Genomic DNA, 15,897 nt, shown 5'->3' with positions numbered 1-15,897 from the left:
ATCTCACTTAAATTATAATGCTGTAAATAAATTAAGCCTATTGAGTTCATATTTAAAATCATCCGAAAATATTAATTAAATAATATTTAATTAATAAATAAAATCATTTCCTCAAATAGTGAGGTAGCCGAGTTTCTTAAAACCACCAAGCTATTCCCACATGTCCGACGACTCAAGTCTAACTCGACCCAACCATAAAACCAGAGTTATAAACAACAGTTTATAATTTAATATTTAATAAAATATTAATCGACATTAAAATAGAACTCAATAGCTTGAAACCCAAGTAATTAAAGATTACCGGTAAAAATATCTCAATTAATTAAATAATAAAATAAAGCAAAAATATAAATTTAATTCCAAAGGCATTCTAAGCCAAAAATATCAATTTAACAATTAACTAATAATTAACAATAATTATTAATTTAATTTTTAAATAACACGAATATTATTTTAGGTCTCAAAATAATATTACTAATTTTGACAAACTTTCAAATTAAATGAAATCCCCAAATTCTTATTTAATATAGTCAATTATAAAATCGCATAAAATCTATAATGAGTTTAATATTAATTTAAATTTAAAAATATTAAAGCTCAAAGTAGTTTCAAATTATAAATAATAATATTATTTAAACCGCTAATTAATAAGTCGAAACCAATTTCGTAATTTTAAATTAAAACCAATTAAAAACAGTTAAAAGAAAAGTTTAGGAATCAAAAGATTTAAGACACAAAAACTCAGTGAACAAAACAACCCATTAGCCAAAAATAAATTGAAATAACCAACAAGAAATAGCCAAGTCATCATCTTCTACAATAACCATACTCAACCTATGTTTGCAGTATTCAAAACGAATCCAAAACTTACCAATTCAAAACCTCATAATTTTATAATCAAACTATAATAACTTACATGATCTTCAAATCTTAAACCTAATTCATGACTTAATTGTTAGAAAAATAAACTACTGTAACCCAAAAATTTCCAAGAAGCATGGCATACCAAAAACATAAGAATGCAGACCCCAAATCCTTCAATTTCGTCTTCCTCAAAACTTGAATCACATAATCAACGAATATGAGTTTCAATCCTCATGACACTTAACAATCAAAACAACGAGATTCTAACTTCGCCTAACGTAACAACATAAACAAGATCCATACCCTATGGCAGTAACATATTGAAACACCGTTTAAAACAAAATAATACGGCAAGACGGCGACGATTAAAACGGAATAATCTACGTACCGTTTGGCGAATGAAAAGTGTAGTATCGAAGAGGATCGAGTCTACTATCACGGAAAGCAAACGGAACTGATTTCGATCTACGAATGGCTGTGGAACGAATTAAATTTCAGAGATGTCGATTAGAATGAAAACATAAAATTTCCAGAAAACGGTAAAACGACGACGATTGGTACGGGTTCGTTTACGTACCGTTTGACGAAACAAAAATTGGGATTTGTAGATACGCGAGTCTTCTATCTCTGGAAGGAAGCGGAACCTATTTCGGTTCTGAAACGAGACAGTAATCAGGGATGAACGAAGATGTCGTTTTGGAATAAAACTGAAATTTAGAACCAAAAGTTTACCGCTGACAGTGTGAGTTTGAGTGATGATTGAGAGATGGATTCTCAGTGAAAACAAGAATGGAAAGCGGATAGGGTTTGTATGTAGAGTGGTGAAGATTTTTGGTGTTCAAAACGTTTTAAAATAATGAGTAAAACGAGCTAAAAATCCGGAGGAAAAGGGAGTCGTGGGAAGGTAGGGCTGGTCTCAAACGAGACCAGCCAAAGTGAACCAAAGTCTCGTTCGAAACTTGTTGGTCTCAAACGAGACCAACATCATTTCAAAAGGGTCTCGTTAATGGTTCAACCAAATTTTGGTTGAACCACTACTCCAACCCAGATTTTAAATTTTAATTTAATTTATTTTATTTTATTTTTTAAACCCGAACGCCCAGGCGAATTACAAATACGAAAACGATTCAAATAATTTCCGAAACTTGCAAATTAAACTTTAAAATTTATATGGGATATTACATAAAGTCCATTACTCTACCCGTAAACTAAATATATCCTTTCGAAGGAATGTTTAAAAGATAACACCTACCTATTCTATGTTATATCAGACCATTAAACTTTATTAATTATGTGTCAGTTTTTTTTACATCAATGGGAAATTGTGGAAAAATATTAATTTTAAATAGCATGATTGTTTGTCATTATGACATTTAATTTTGGGTGAGACTTTATCTGATTTTCCTTTTACTTAGTTACAAATTATGGAGCCTAAACGCTCGGAAAGCTCATATGTGTATAAGGACTTTAAAAAATAATAAATATGCGCGCGAATGCAACGATAAAATATTTAATCTCGTCCAAGCTTCATTTTATGATTTTTATTTGTCTTTTAAATTTTCATAACACTTTATTATGATTTCTGACAATTTTATCTTCATGATTAAGCTAATAAAAGAGGATCATGAATTTTAAATCATATAAAGCTATGATCTTCAACAAAATACACATACATAATTTTAAATTCTTTTATCTCCAACGTGTTTTCTTCATGATAGAATTTGCGTTTAATTTTATCCTGAGATACAGTTGCATTTAACATACGATAAAAACAAATATATTTTAAGAAAGTGTGTGATAATCAACTCAGTTTGTATTTTTTTTATTTTAATTGGATTTCTTTTTATTCATATTTATCAACAAATTATAATTTCTCTATGTATTATTTTATCTGACAATTCAATTGTCTAATCGAGAGAATTATAATCAAGATCATCGCATTAACATAATTATATTCATCACTTAACTCAAGATGACACTTTTGAGAGATTCATGACTTGATTATTTTTTCCGATTAATATTTATATTGTATCTTTTGTTGTATATATGTTTATTGGAATAGAATTTAAATGTCAAATTGTATTGGAGTAATGTTATAAAAATTCACAAACTTTACACGTTTTTTTCAATTTAATCACGTTCTTTAAAACTTCTCATAAAAATACACAAACTTTCATTTTTTTTCCAATTTCAAACACGGTGCTGATATGATACTCATTTATTGGTGCAATTTGCAGAGGTGTAACTCATTTTTAACTAATGAATGAGTGACACGTCAGCACCGTGTATGAATTTGAAAAACAAAATTGATGTATGTTTATGAAAAGTTTTAAAGAACGTGATTAAATTGAAAAAACATGTAAAGTTGGTGAATTTTTATGATATTAATTTAATTTTATTATATATATTTTTTATATTTTTTGTAATGTTACTTACTTTTAATGAATGTCAAAAAAACAGTCAATATTAGAAATGATTAATAATTACAGTATTCTAACATATAAGTTTTTATTTTAATAAAAAAAATGAAAATTACAAATTCGAGGAGGTTGCCATATATGACAAATGACAACCTCTTGAAGATAAATAATGCTTGGAGAAAAATATAGAAGGTTTTGTAAATCCACCCACAGTAATGCCCAAATAACACACATAGTATTGGTATGGGTAGGGGTGAGCATCGGTCGGTTCGGTTCGGTTCGGTTCTGAATCGACCAAAACCGACCGTGCCGAAGTTGTCAAAATTATAACCCGAACCGTTCTATTTTTCACCAAAGACCGAAATTTTGTTTGACCGAAATTTTCGGTCGGTTCGGTTCGGTTTCGGTTTTTTAATTCGGTTTAGGCATTTTTTAACAGTCCTTTTTCAATCCAAAAATAAACTAAAGCCTTAAAGCTTTGAAGTATAACCTAGAAAATTAACAATTAGCAAATTAATAAAGAAACTCCAGTTTTATTAAAAACAAACAAAAAATTCATATTATTATTAGATGAAGAACTTTACATATTATAAAACATCCATACATATTGAAATTACAATTAATAATACCCAAAAATTATTAAAAATAACATAAACAAATGAGTAAAAATCAATAAGTGATCCAGAAGAAGCAACAATAAAGCAAGGCTATCTCCAGCAACTTGATTTTGTTAAGATTTGTAGATCTGTCAAAGACAAAAAAAAAGAATAAATTAAAACTTAAGAAGACGTTATAGCAATAGTAAAACAAAGAAAGAAATGCAACCCTCTATTTTTTTAAGCAAACTTACAGATTCAAGAAGCAAAAATGGTACCTTTCTTGAATTACAACGTTAAAAGAGTGTTATACTAAAAGGTAGTGTAAAGAAATTAAAGAAATCGATTAAAAATATAGGGTTTGTATGATGAAAAAGAAGAAGAATATGAAGAGAGGAAGAGAGCGGCTGTGAATGAGAGAGATGAAAGAAAAGTGAGTTAGGTTTCAAAATTATAAAGAGGATTATATATGACAATTAAACGACGTAGTTTTGAAGCCAATTTTTTGACAAAAATAGACAGACCCAAACATGTATAAGTGTGGCTAATTTACCTAGAAATGATGCAGTTTTAATATATTCGGTGTTATCGGGTTTTCGGTTTTTTCGGTTTGGGACAGCTTCAAACCGAACCAAACACCGATCTCCATACTTTTCCATATCTAACACCGAACCAGACCGTTTTGACCGAAAAACCGAACCAAATAACAAATTTCGGTTCGGTTCGGTCCGGTTTTTCGGTCTGGTTCGGTTTCTGCTCACCCCCGTATGGGTGGTGGCTGCCCTTATCCCTGCATTTCACAGTCACTGCTTTTTGGATAAGCCCATAATATCTATTCTGATTTTTTCTCTTTTATTCCATTTTTCATCATTAATGATATATAATATAATATTGTTAACATTGACTCTGAATTTTTTATATCATAATCATTTGTTGCCAAATTTGTTTTGATGGATTCAAAAAAAGAAGGAATGAAGAAAACATTAATTAAATTTTAAATTTAAATATAATAACAATATATTATTCAGTTACTTTTACATAAATTTTAACTATTGATCGTTTATATTTCATTTCCACATTTCAATTATTTTTAATTAAAAATTAAATCTAATTATGATGATTTTAAAAAAAATTGAAAAAAAAATTACTAATTGGTATTAGAAGTTTAAATTTTTCCTTTTGATTTATTTGCAATTCCAAACTACAATTAGTACTTTTAAAATATATTGTCAATAATATTTAAAACATTTGAATAAGTAAATTAAAATATTTTCAAAAAAAAGTAAATTAAAATTACAATGATGGGTAATAAACAATCAATAATAAAATTATTATTTTTAAATTTTTATATAAAATAAATTTTACTTATATTTGTGGATATAGAGAATAAATGACATTAATAAATAAAAAAATATTTTTAATAATTAAAATATATATAATTAATAAATAAAATGAGAAGGATCGAGATTTCATCAAGTTGAAGTGAACTTGAGGAGTCATGAAATTGCCGAGTTGATAGTTTAAAATTTCCAATCCGAATGAGAATATTAATATTTTAAATGTTAATAACAGAAGATTATTTATATTTATGTATTCTAAATATAATAATGCTTCATAAATTTATTGAGCTGGTTCATAAAATTTCAAATCGCTCAAGCTAGATTTAAAGCAACGAATCTTGGATTCATCATTTTCTTTTTATCTAAAGTAATATCTTTGTCCTCTAGATATGAGAAGTTATGGAGTTTGTAGTTTTATGGAAATTATGAAATTGGACTGATTTGGATTTGTTTCTCTATGAAGTCATAGGAAAACGATTTTTGTTCTTTTGTAACAAAGCTTCTACTTTCTTCACGTACTTGGCATGGCAAATATATAGTTATTTTGAAATAAATCATAAAACATTATAATTCGGACATTAGTTACTTTACTCATAAAATTATTTAACGACTTAAACGACAATACATCACTTAAATTTGTAAGTAATGGATAATTAATACATAAATTAATTTAATGGGTAAATTAGTACACGAATTTGGTAATTATAGGCAATTTGCCACGTCAACGCCACTTAGATGCCATACGAGTAAAATTGTATAATTGGACAAAATTGAAATAAAATTATGTATTTCAGGATAAATTAAATAAAATTAAAAGATTTGAAATTTTTATAAATTTTTTATAAAAGGTTTGGTACTTTTTCATCATTTGGCCAAAATAAAATAATGAGAAAGAATTCCAAAATACTAAAGGATAAGTCTATCTCGGAATAAGAGAGTAAGTATCCTTATCCCCATGGACCCACCACAATAACATCCACATCCTAATGTTGTCATTCATTTCATTTCTAACAATTGAATAATTTAAAGAATGCGGTTCTGCACATGAAGACTTGGTCTAATGGCTAAGTCCTTATAGTGTGAGAGGTCGAAAGCAGAACCGTAATTTTTTGATTAATAAATTTAATATTAGTTAATTTTTATTAATTTCCGCTAACAATTAACATAAAATTTATTTAAAAATGTGTTTTTAAAAATCAATTTGGTAGTTCGCCAATTTGATTCAATTTATTAAATCACTAGCTAAATTATTTAAATAAAAAAATACATTTAAAGTTTATATATAATATACTTTTAAAAATATGTATACTTTTCTATAATTCTTAATATATTAACAAAATATGATTAGGTTTTGGCCTAATAATGCCAAAATTCAAACATTTTTGGACTTTTTAAGAAATCCTAGCTATCTACATTTAGCAAATATTTTCATTTTACGCATACATTTAAAATGTCTCGATAATTGCCAATATCATATTATATTCTTTCAAAACTGTCTCAAGTCGAAAAAATTGTGTTGATGCTGATGTGTTATTGACGTGAAGTACTATCTATCTGGCATATATGAAAAATAGAAAGCAAGAGATGCAAATAATGACCCAAAAAGCCAAACGTTTAAACAAAGTCTACGTTATGTTTAAATCAGAAAATAATTTTCATACATAGAAAAATATGTGTAAGCTACGTCAACGATACATGAGCATCAGTACACTCTTTTATGGTTTGAGACGTTGTGTTGGCAGATAAGGGAGGACGAGTGATTAATAGTTGTCTTGCTTGTCTAATATAATACGATTTCGGATACTATCGAGACGTTTTATAAGTTTGGACAGAACAAAAACTTTCAATACATGTTTAGTTTTTTTTATCATTACACCTTTTGGATATCTATTCAAACATTTTAAAAATTACAAATCTATCAAAATTTAATAAATTTGCCTGAAACTGTCCCTTTTTTCAAAATTAATATAAGTAAACCTACAATATGTAAAAGATTTCAAAATTGAAAAAAAAATCAATTGGAATGTCAAATGATTCGAATATAAAAATATCAAATTTATGTTAAAATATTGCATATATTATCAATGAATTGGTAAAAAAAAAAGATATATTTACAACTTTTGAAAATTGAATATATTTTTAAAAAACAAAAAAAATTGTTTTTCAACAATTAAACCTTTAATTTTATGTATGGATTACTCTGAGGTTTAAAAATAATATAATTTATAAATAATCAATCAATTTTTATTATTTAATCTATTTAATTAAACAATTTATTTTTCTTTATATCGATTGAAATATATTTTAATTTTTTTCAAAAAAAAACTGAATGGACAATTTGTAATTCGTAATTGAACATAAAACTCACTGGTCCTATCTGATCCTTAAAATATTCAAATTAAAAAACATAATTAAATAGTAATAAATTTACTAAAAGATAAACAAAAATAAAAATAAAATATTCTAAAAATAACAATATAAATACTTAAGAAACCCCGGTGCATCTTGTAATATCATTCACATATTATTGATAAAGAAACAAAAGAAAAGAAGACAACAAACAATGTTGGCAATATTTCACAAAACTTTTGCTCATCCGCCGGACGAGCTTAACAGCCCAGCTTCTCAAAACGGTACGACCAAACCTAAACTACCTGAAGAAACTCTGAATGGCTTCATTTCTCGTCATCCTCGTAACACTTTCAGTATGACCTTTGCCGGAGCTGCTGTTCTTGCCTATGTTCGTCCCGACAACCCTTTTACGCCACAACAACGGTATTTTTTTGAACTCCAGATCTCATATTTGTTAACTTGTTAAGTTCTCTGAGATGTAAATTTATGTTATATGGAACTTTTTTGAGTTTGGGTTGTTTTAAAATTAAAAGGTATTTGATATTTTGTTTTTTTGTTTGAGTTTGGATGATTCTCTGGATGTTAATTTATTACAAATTTTAATATTTAAGCTGGATGGTTATAATAATAAAAGTAGATTATCTTTATATAATTGTTTTTATAGCACAGTATCAATCCTTCTGTAAACTTGTGATCAGGATACAAATAAATTCAGTTTAAGCCATTTTGATCGATTAAAGATAATATTTTGTATATTTTTAGATTTGTTAGAGATAAAATATTATTTAGATTTCTAAATTTTGTTCATATTGATATTTTTAATTAGAGATAAAATTGTCAGTGTGAACAGTGAAATTGTTAATATGGTTTATATTTAGAGATCAAGATGATATTAAATCTTTAATTGCCTTTAAAATAGAAAAACAAATATCCCTAATTGATTGAAATAGATGAAAATGACCTAATTTGATTTTGAGTTATAAGTTCAGAGACTAGAATATATGATCATTTATCCATAATTTTTATCAAATAACTATGGATTTTATATATTCAGTAATTCAATGATTAAAGTATATGATAAATTGTTATTTATTAGATTAATTGTCTTATTTTTATTTTGTAAAATAATTTGTTTTTTTGTAAAATTAATTAAATCGAATCAAATTAAATTATTTTAATTTAATTTTTTCTAAAAAAACCGATTGATTTAAAAAAATTTACGTCTGAGCTGAATCAAAAACAGATTCTATCTTAATATTTTTAATTTATTTTTGTAAAAACTGTATTTTTTTTATTAATTTTCATATCAACTTTTTATATAAATTTTAGAGTGGATGGTATATGTGCAGGTTATTTTGTGGGCTGGAGGAGATATATTGTGTATTTATTGGGAGCTTGAACAATTTGTGCATGCTCAATAGACAATACGGTCTAACAAAGGGAAGCAATGAAGCTATGTTTATCATTGAGGCTTATAGAACACTGCGTGATCGAGGTCCATATCCAGCTGATCAAGTTGTTAAAGATCTTGAAGGAACTTTTGCTTTTGTTATCTATGATTCCAAAGCTGCTACTGTTTTTGTTGCACTGGTAACCACATATTTCTATCTTTAATTAATTAATTAATTATGCCTTTAGTGTCAACAAATTATTAATAACGTGGGCTTGCGAGCAGTCCTTCATCCCGGGATTGAACAATAATATTGAGTTTCGGTTCAGTAGAATGAGTCTTTGTCACTAAAAAATTATTAATAATGTGATTTGTAATTTTGGTTGCAGGGTTCTGATGGGGGAATAGAGCTTTTCTGGGGTATTGGAGGTGATGGTTGTGTTGTAATTTGTGATGATTTGGAGGTTATTAAAGCAAGCTGTGCTAAATCATTTGCCCCTTTTCCACCAGGTAATTCTTCCATACAAATTCATCTATATTTGTATTTCTTAATGTCTCAATTAATGACCCAAACAATTAAATTATTATTTTCACCCTTCTCAATGTGAACGAAAATTATTTATTGTAGTCTATTTCAGAAAATATATAATAACTTTTTTATTTTTTGTGGAGAATTTTTAATGTTCAAGAAAAATCAATCTCACGGCTTTAAGAAAATAGTGACCAATCTACATTTCGATTAGTCCAAATGAACTTATATGTTCATAATTTAGTATTTTTGCTCAATATATTACAATTTTTAAATTCTTTTATTTTCATTTGTCGTTTTCCGATATATCTATGACTTGTTTTGAACTGACGTGAGCAGGGGCGGAACCAGCCTTATGGCTGAGTTAGCGACCGCCCCTGCAAATTTTTTTTAACAAAAACACCCTTGAATTTTTTTTTTTTGAAAAAATATACTATTTTTATGTATTTCGCCCCCTCAAAATAAAATTTGTATGATTTCGTCCCCACATTTCACAAAAACTAGTTCCGCCCCTGGACGTGATACAATATTACTCATCTGCATGTATAAAATTTATCTTACGTACCGCATGCAGTGTGGTGTCATATTAACTCCAAATGAGTCATCGATATATCAAACTGATGCGTGGTATATTCGGTAAAGACGTTAAAAATATACTAATAGATAAATATAATTTGCCTTTTAATTGATATTTAAAGTTGTTGAAATGAATCAAAGGTATGTAAATGTGAAAAAATAATGGAGTGGGGTGGAATGGCAGGATTTATGTTCCATAGTGAAGGGGGATTGATGAGCTTTGAGCATCCCATGAACAAAGTGAAAGCAATGCAGAGAACAGACAGTGAAGGAGTGATCTGCGGTGCTGACTTTAAAGTGGATAAATACACGAGAGTCAATAGCCTGCCACGTAGGGGAAGTGAGGCTAATTGGACCGAGTGGGACTCTCATACTTAGCCAAAACAAAACAGCATTCAATTTCCATGTTCATATAATGTTTTCAATTTCCTTCTCTTTTATGTCTGCTTCTCAACTTGTAATAAAATCTTTTTCATCTTTAATGAACTCCTTCAGTTTTGGTAATCTATACGATATATAAAAATACAAATGAGTGACATACAAATTTACTGAATAATCCTTTTCTGTTTATTACTAAATAAAAATTTTATAATCATTAACTAATTAATTATTTAATTAATCACTATTTTAATTAAAATTTTAATTAAAATAAATAACTAAATTATCTCCAATTTAGATTTTACTTTGTAAAAATAGTTAAATTGTCTCTAAAATAGTAGGAATACCTATCTTTTAGTTTAATTTAATTATAAAATTAAAATACTGTATTTGGTCAATATATTATTATTTAAATTTTTATCTTATTATTTTTAAAGATATTATTAATAAAATTAAGTTAATTATTTAATTATGGTTATTATAAAACCATAAGAAGAATAAATTCAGTATGGAAAAAAAATTTAATAACCGAATATATTATATTTACTTTTACAAAAATTCTTAACTAATTTAATATTAATTATAAATAAAAAATTGATATAATTATAATAAATTTACTAATATGTACATTTACGAGTTATGTTACGAGCCACGTGCATAGCACGTAATGCGAAACTAGTCAATCAAAAAGAATGGAATAAAAGGTTAACATGATGTCATTTAATATAGTTTTTATTTATTTGAACAATTAATTTCAAAAAAAATCATTTTTGAATTAAATAATTTCATAATTTATAAATTAACAAAAAATAAATTTAGAATAATTTTATAATTTATATTTTTATATTTTTTCGGTGATTTTCTCGACGCCGTCTTTATTCAGGTGATATTTTCGAACATAGCAACTTTGATAGTTTACTAAAAACATGATGAATTCAAGTGTAAGAATCCATAACACCTGCTACACCCTCGTAATTTCTATAAACTATTGCATCGCTGCTATTATATTTCAAATTATGATAAGAACACCTTGAATTTTCAAAAATATAAAACTGAAATTTGAATAAACACTAATTTTTTTTTTCAACAAGCCAAGAATCTAAATAGGTAAGAGCAATATATTCAAAAAAGGCTTAATTATTTAAGAATTATACACATTGAAACTTTTTTATATATATACCCTGATCTAAGATAAAATTTATTTGTACTCTATTTTATATTTTTATATTTCACCTCTACCTAAAGAGTTAAAATGACCTCTTTTTATTTAAAAAAATTTCAAAATAATTCTTCATTTTTAATTTATATTCTAATTAAACGCTAATGATATTACTAGTAAAAAAACACCTTCTTCTTTAATTTTTTTAAAATAATAACAATATTAATTTTTAAAAATTAATTTTTTATACGAAGACCGGTCATCGCACCTCTACTCCAAATCATGAGCAGCTTGCTCCTTCTCCTCACCTGCTCCTTCTCAATTCGGAGGAGGAGCAGCTGCTCCTTCTCATCGGAGAAGGAGCGGTGACGGCTCTTCGGTGGCCGTCAGAGAGAATTGTTTAATATTAATTTATAAATATTAAAAATTAATTAATTTTTAAGATTTATTTGTATAATTTTAAAGTTAATTTTTTTTGTATTTTTTAAAACAGAATAACATATAATGTATTTTTTTTATTTAGTTGCTTTTAATAATTGCATTCTCAAATTAATCACATCGTGAATTGTATTCTTATTCGGGGTAAAGTAAAATATAAAAATTAAAATAAAATGTAAATAAACTTTTTCCTAAATCAGAATATAGATACAAAAAATTTAACATGAATGGTTTTTAAATAACTAATTTCTCATTAAGTGCTATGCACGTGGCCCGTAACATGATTTGTCAATGTACATATTAGTAAATTTATTATAATTATATCAATTTTTTTATTTATAATCAATATTAAATTAGTTAAGAATTTTTGTAAAAGTAAATATAATATATGCAGTTATTAAATTTTTTTATAGAATTTTTTTTGGTTTTAGAATAACCATAATTAAATAATTAACTTAATTTTATTAATAATATTTTTAAAAATAATATTTTTAAAAATAATAAGATGGACATTAAAATAATAATATATCGACCAAATGTACTATTTTAATTTTGTAGTTCAATCAAACTAAAAAATAGATATTCCTACTAATATGGAGAAAATTTAGTTATTTTCTACATACTAAAAACTAAATTGAAGATAATTTAGCTATCTATTCTAATTATAACTTTAATTACAATATATGTTTAGTGATTAATTAAATAACTAATTAATTAATGACTATAAAATCACTATTTAGTAATAAAATAAAAAGGATTATTCAGTAAATTTGGCTGTCCCTCCATCCATGCTTTTATATCTATCTATACTATACTATATATAAAAGCACGGATGGGAGGGGGGGACAAGCAAATTTACTGAATAATCCTTTTTAGTTTACTACTAAATAAAGGTTTTATAGTCATTAACTATTTAATTAATCACTATTGTAATTAAAGTACTAATTAGAATAGGTAGCTAAATTATCTCCAATTTAATTTCTAGTATGCAAAAAATAACTAAATTGTTCCAAATTAGTAGGTATACCTATCTTTTAGTTTGATTGAACTACAAAGTTAAAATACTATATTTGATCAATATATTATTATTTAAATTTCTAACTTATTATTTTTAAAGATATAATTAATAAAATTAAATTAATTATTTAATTATGATTATTATAAAACTAAAAGAAGAATAAATTCAATATGAAAAAAATTAATAACTGAATATATTATATTTACATTTACAAAAATTCTTAACTAATTTAATATTAATTATAAATAAAAAATTGATATAATTATAATAAATTTATTAATGAACATAGAACATGATGCGAAACTAGTATAGTATAAATATAAGGGTTAAATGCAAATTCATACACCAACTTTGACCTAATTTGCAATTACAACATAAACTTTAAAACTTGGCAATGTCAGTAACCAACTTTACACCTTTGGCAAATCGATACACCAAACTCAAAAAACACTAACGTGGACATTGTAATATACTGCCATGTGTCGTTGCATGATTGGTCGGTGTACCAATTTGCCAAAAAATAAAAGTTTGTTACCGATATTGCCAAGTTTAAAAGTTTATGTTGTAATTGCAAATTAGGTCAAAGTTGGTGTATGAATTTGCATTTAACCCTAAATATAAATATAGATGAAACTTTAAAAAACACCACCAACAAAAAAATGGGATTTTTAGACAAATACCCCCAAATTATTAAAATAATCTCACAAATATCCATTGACCAAAATTAGTTAAAATATACCGTTTGACTAAAATAAGTTGCAAAAATAATTTTTCTGTTGTGAGAAATACGATCTGATAAAAATCACAGATTTGTCTCGCGATTTTATAGCAGATTTTTTTCTTTCAAAATCGATGAAGCATAGACGAACAAGATGTATTTTGTCTCGATGCGTTAAACTTTTATGCAAAATTGGATTTAATGTTGCAAAGAAATTTAGGGATTGGGATCAGAGAAGAAATTTTTTTGCATTTTGTTCATCGTTTCACGATATTGGGCTCTCTGGATGTTGTACAAATCGGTACAGATGTTTCAAATATTGATCCTCAAGAGATATGTTGAATCTGCAGCTAACCATTTTGGTAGATGTATGTGCCTTCAAACCCAATTATTTCTTTAATTTTTAAATTTTCAGTTCATGATATTGTGAATTATTTATTCGAAATTATGTATATGTTAGACTGGTATCTATCAATGGCGACGGAAGTTGGGTCTGTGAAGGTTTTGAAACGGTAAACACAACACCCACGATTCTGTAAGTATTCATTCAATTTTTGTCTTTTCAAGTAGGGAATTTTGGTTTATGTTTTACCTACAATTACCCAACTTGTGTATGATTATCATTGGACTTTACTTTTTAGCCAAATTTGGTTTTTTGCTGTAATTAAGAACATGATAAAAAACTGATTGTCTTTAGCCTATAAAGTTGTTCTAATAATGATTTATCAGGTAGAACAGGTCAAAAAAAACAGGCTTCAGTTCTTAAGTCTTGAACAAAGAAGAGTTGCTCTACTGGAATGATATTTGTCTTGCAAAGTGTTGCTTCCCCATCCAAAGTTTTGGTGTTTTTATTATCCAATGATTCAAAGAGGTGGATTGATGGCTCCTGCCTTGCAATGAATTTGTGAGATTAATATAAGCAAGATTCAGGTTATATAGTTAAAATTGGTAATGATCAGTGTTGTTTCACCCAATATAATTCACACTAGCTGGAGATGTAGTTTTTAGTTTTTCTCCAAATATCAAGTCAATTGTTGTGTTAATCTTCTGTAATGTTAGAGATGCTCATGAAGTTGTACATTTTGTATAATTATTAAGAATTATGTAATCTTGTATCAAGAATTCAAAGTTTACCAATAGTGAACTATCCGTTTTTTCAATATATAAAAAGATACAACTTTTATTATCAATTTATTAAAAGATAAATTTACTATTGATTTACTATCAGTGTTATAAATATATACAAAATTAGTTTATCTTTTAGTTTACTAACGAGTAGTTAACTTACGGTCTACTATCAGTTAACTAATAAGTAGTTAACTAGTGGTCTACTATCAATTTATTAACGGTCTACTATCATTTAACTAATAGGTAGTTAACTATTGGTCTACTATCAATTTACTATATTTGTTTGTTCTTTACGATTACGATTTTGCTAGCTATTTTTCTTATAAGATGGAAATAATATTTTGAAAATTAACTATAAATTTATTGACAGTTTACTCACGGTTAACTAACGGTGTACTATCACATAATTTGTATTAATTTCTTAAAAGATCGAAATTAACTATAAATTTATCGACGATTTACTCACGGTTAACTAACGATGTACTAAAAATAATTTTTTTTTTAAAAGAACATTATGTTTAAAATACAAAATTCAAGTTTACCAACAATTTGTTAACCATATAATCATAATAAAAATTATTACAAGTTTCCAACGATTAACCTAACGCTTACTAACAGTGTATTACAAACAAAATTATTGGTGTACCATTAGTAAACCATTGGTTAACCAACAAAAAAAATAATTATAAAATTTTATTATAAACCCTTCGTCTTTACCACCGCAACAACAACTATCAAACAAAACCTAAATCGTCTTTTTTAAAATCCAAAATTATTAGTTAACCATTGGTTAACCAACGACAAAAAATGGTTATAAAAATTACAAATCAAAAACTAAATATGGTTAACTAAATATGGTTAGTAACAAAAGCATCAGTAATGAAACTAATGAATGGAAAAGGAACTCTTAGCTAACACATAATTAACGATAAATAAAACCACTTTAAAATATAAATAAGTTTACTAATAATCAACTATTTGTTTTCTAATA

General features: G+C 26.4%; 1 protein-coding gene and 1 long non-coding RNA gene across 2 annotated transcripts; one reads left to right on the top strand and one right to left on the bottom strand.

The window, feature by feature from the left end:
- Positions 1–3,815: 3,815 nt before the first annotated feature.
- On the bottom strand, positions 3,816–4,506 carry LOC126669920 (uncharacterized). Its single transcript, XR_007638591.2, has 2 exons — positions 4,135–4,506; positions 3,816–4,029 (listed from the first exon to the last, which is right to left on the bottom strand). It is a non-coding gene; the product is annotated as an uncharacterized LOC126669920 (long non-coding RNA).
- Positions 4,507–7,734: 3,228 nt separating this feature from the next.
- Positions 7,735–10,571, top strand: LOC126666710 (stem-specific protein TSJT1). Its single transcript, XM_050359559.1, has 4 exons — positions 7,735–7,995; positions 8,922–9,162; positions 9,352–9,472; positions 10,252–10,571. The coding sequence occupies exons 1-4, from the start codon at positions 7,784–7,786 to the stop codon at positions 10,443–10,445; spliced, it is 768 nt and encodes a 255-aa protein (XP_050215516.1). The 5' UTR covers positions 7,735–7,783; the 3' UTR covers positions 10,446–10,571.
- The last annotated feature ends 5,326 nt before the right edge of the window (positions 10,572–15,897 follow it).

This window comes from Mercurialis annua, linkage group LG2 (genome assembly GCF_937616625.2).
Source record: "Mercurialis annua linkage group LG2, ddMerAnnu1.2, whole genome shotgun sequence".
NCBI classification, from domain to species: domain Eukaryota; kingdom Viridiplantae; phylum Streptophyta; class Magnoliopsida; order Malpighiales; family Euphorbiaceae; genus Mercurialis; species Mercurialis annua.
Note: the sequence above shows the minus strand (reverse complement) of the source record. Positions and strands in the feature narration are given on the sequence as shown.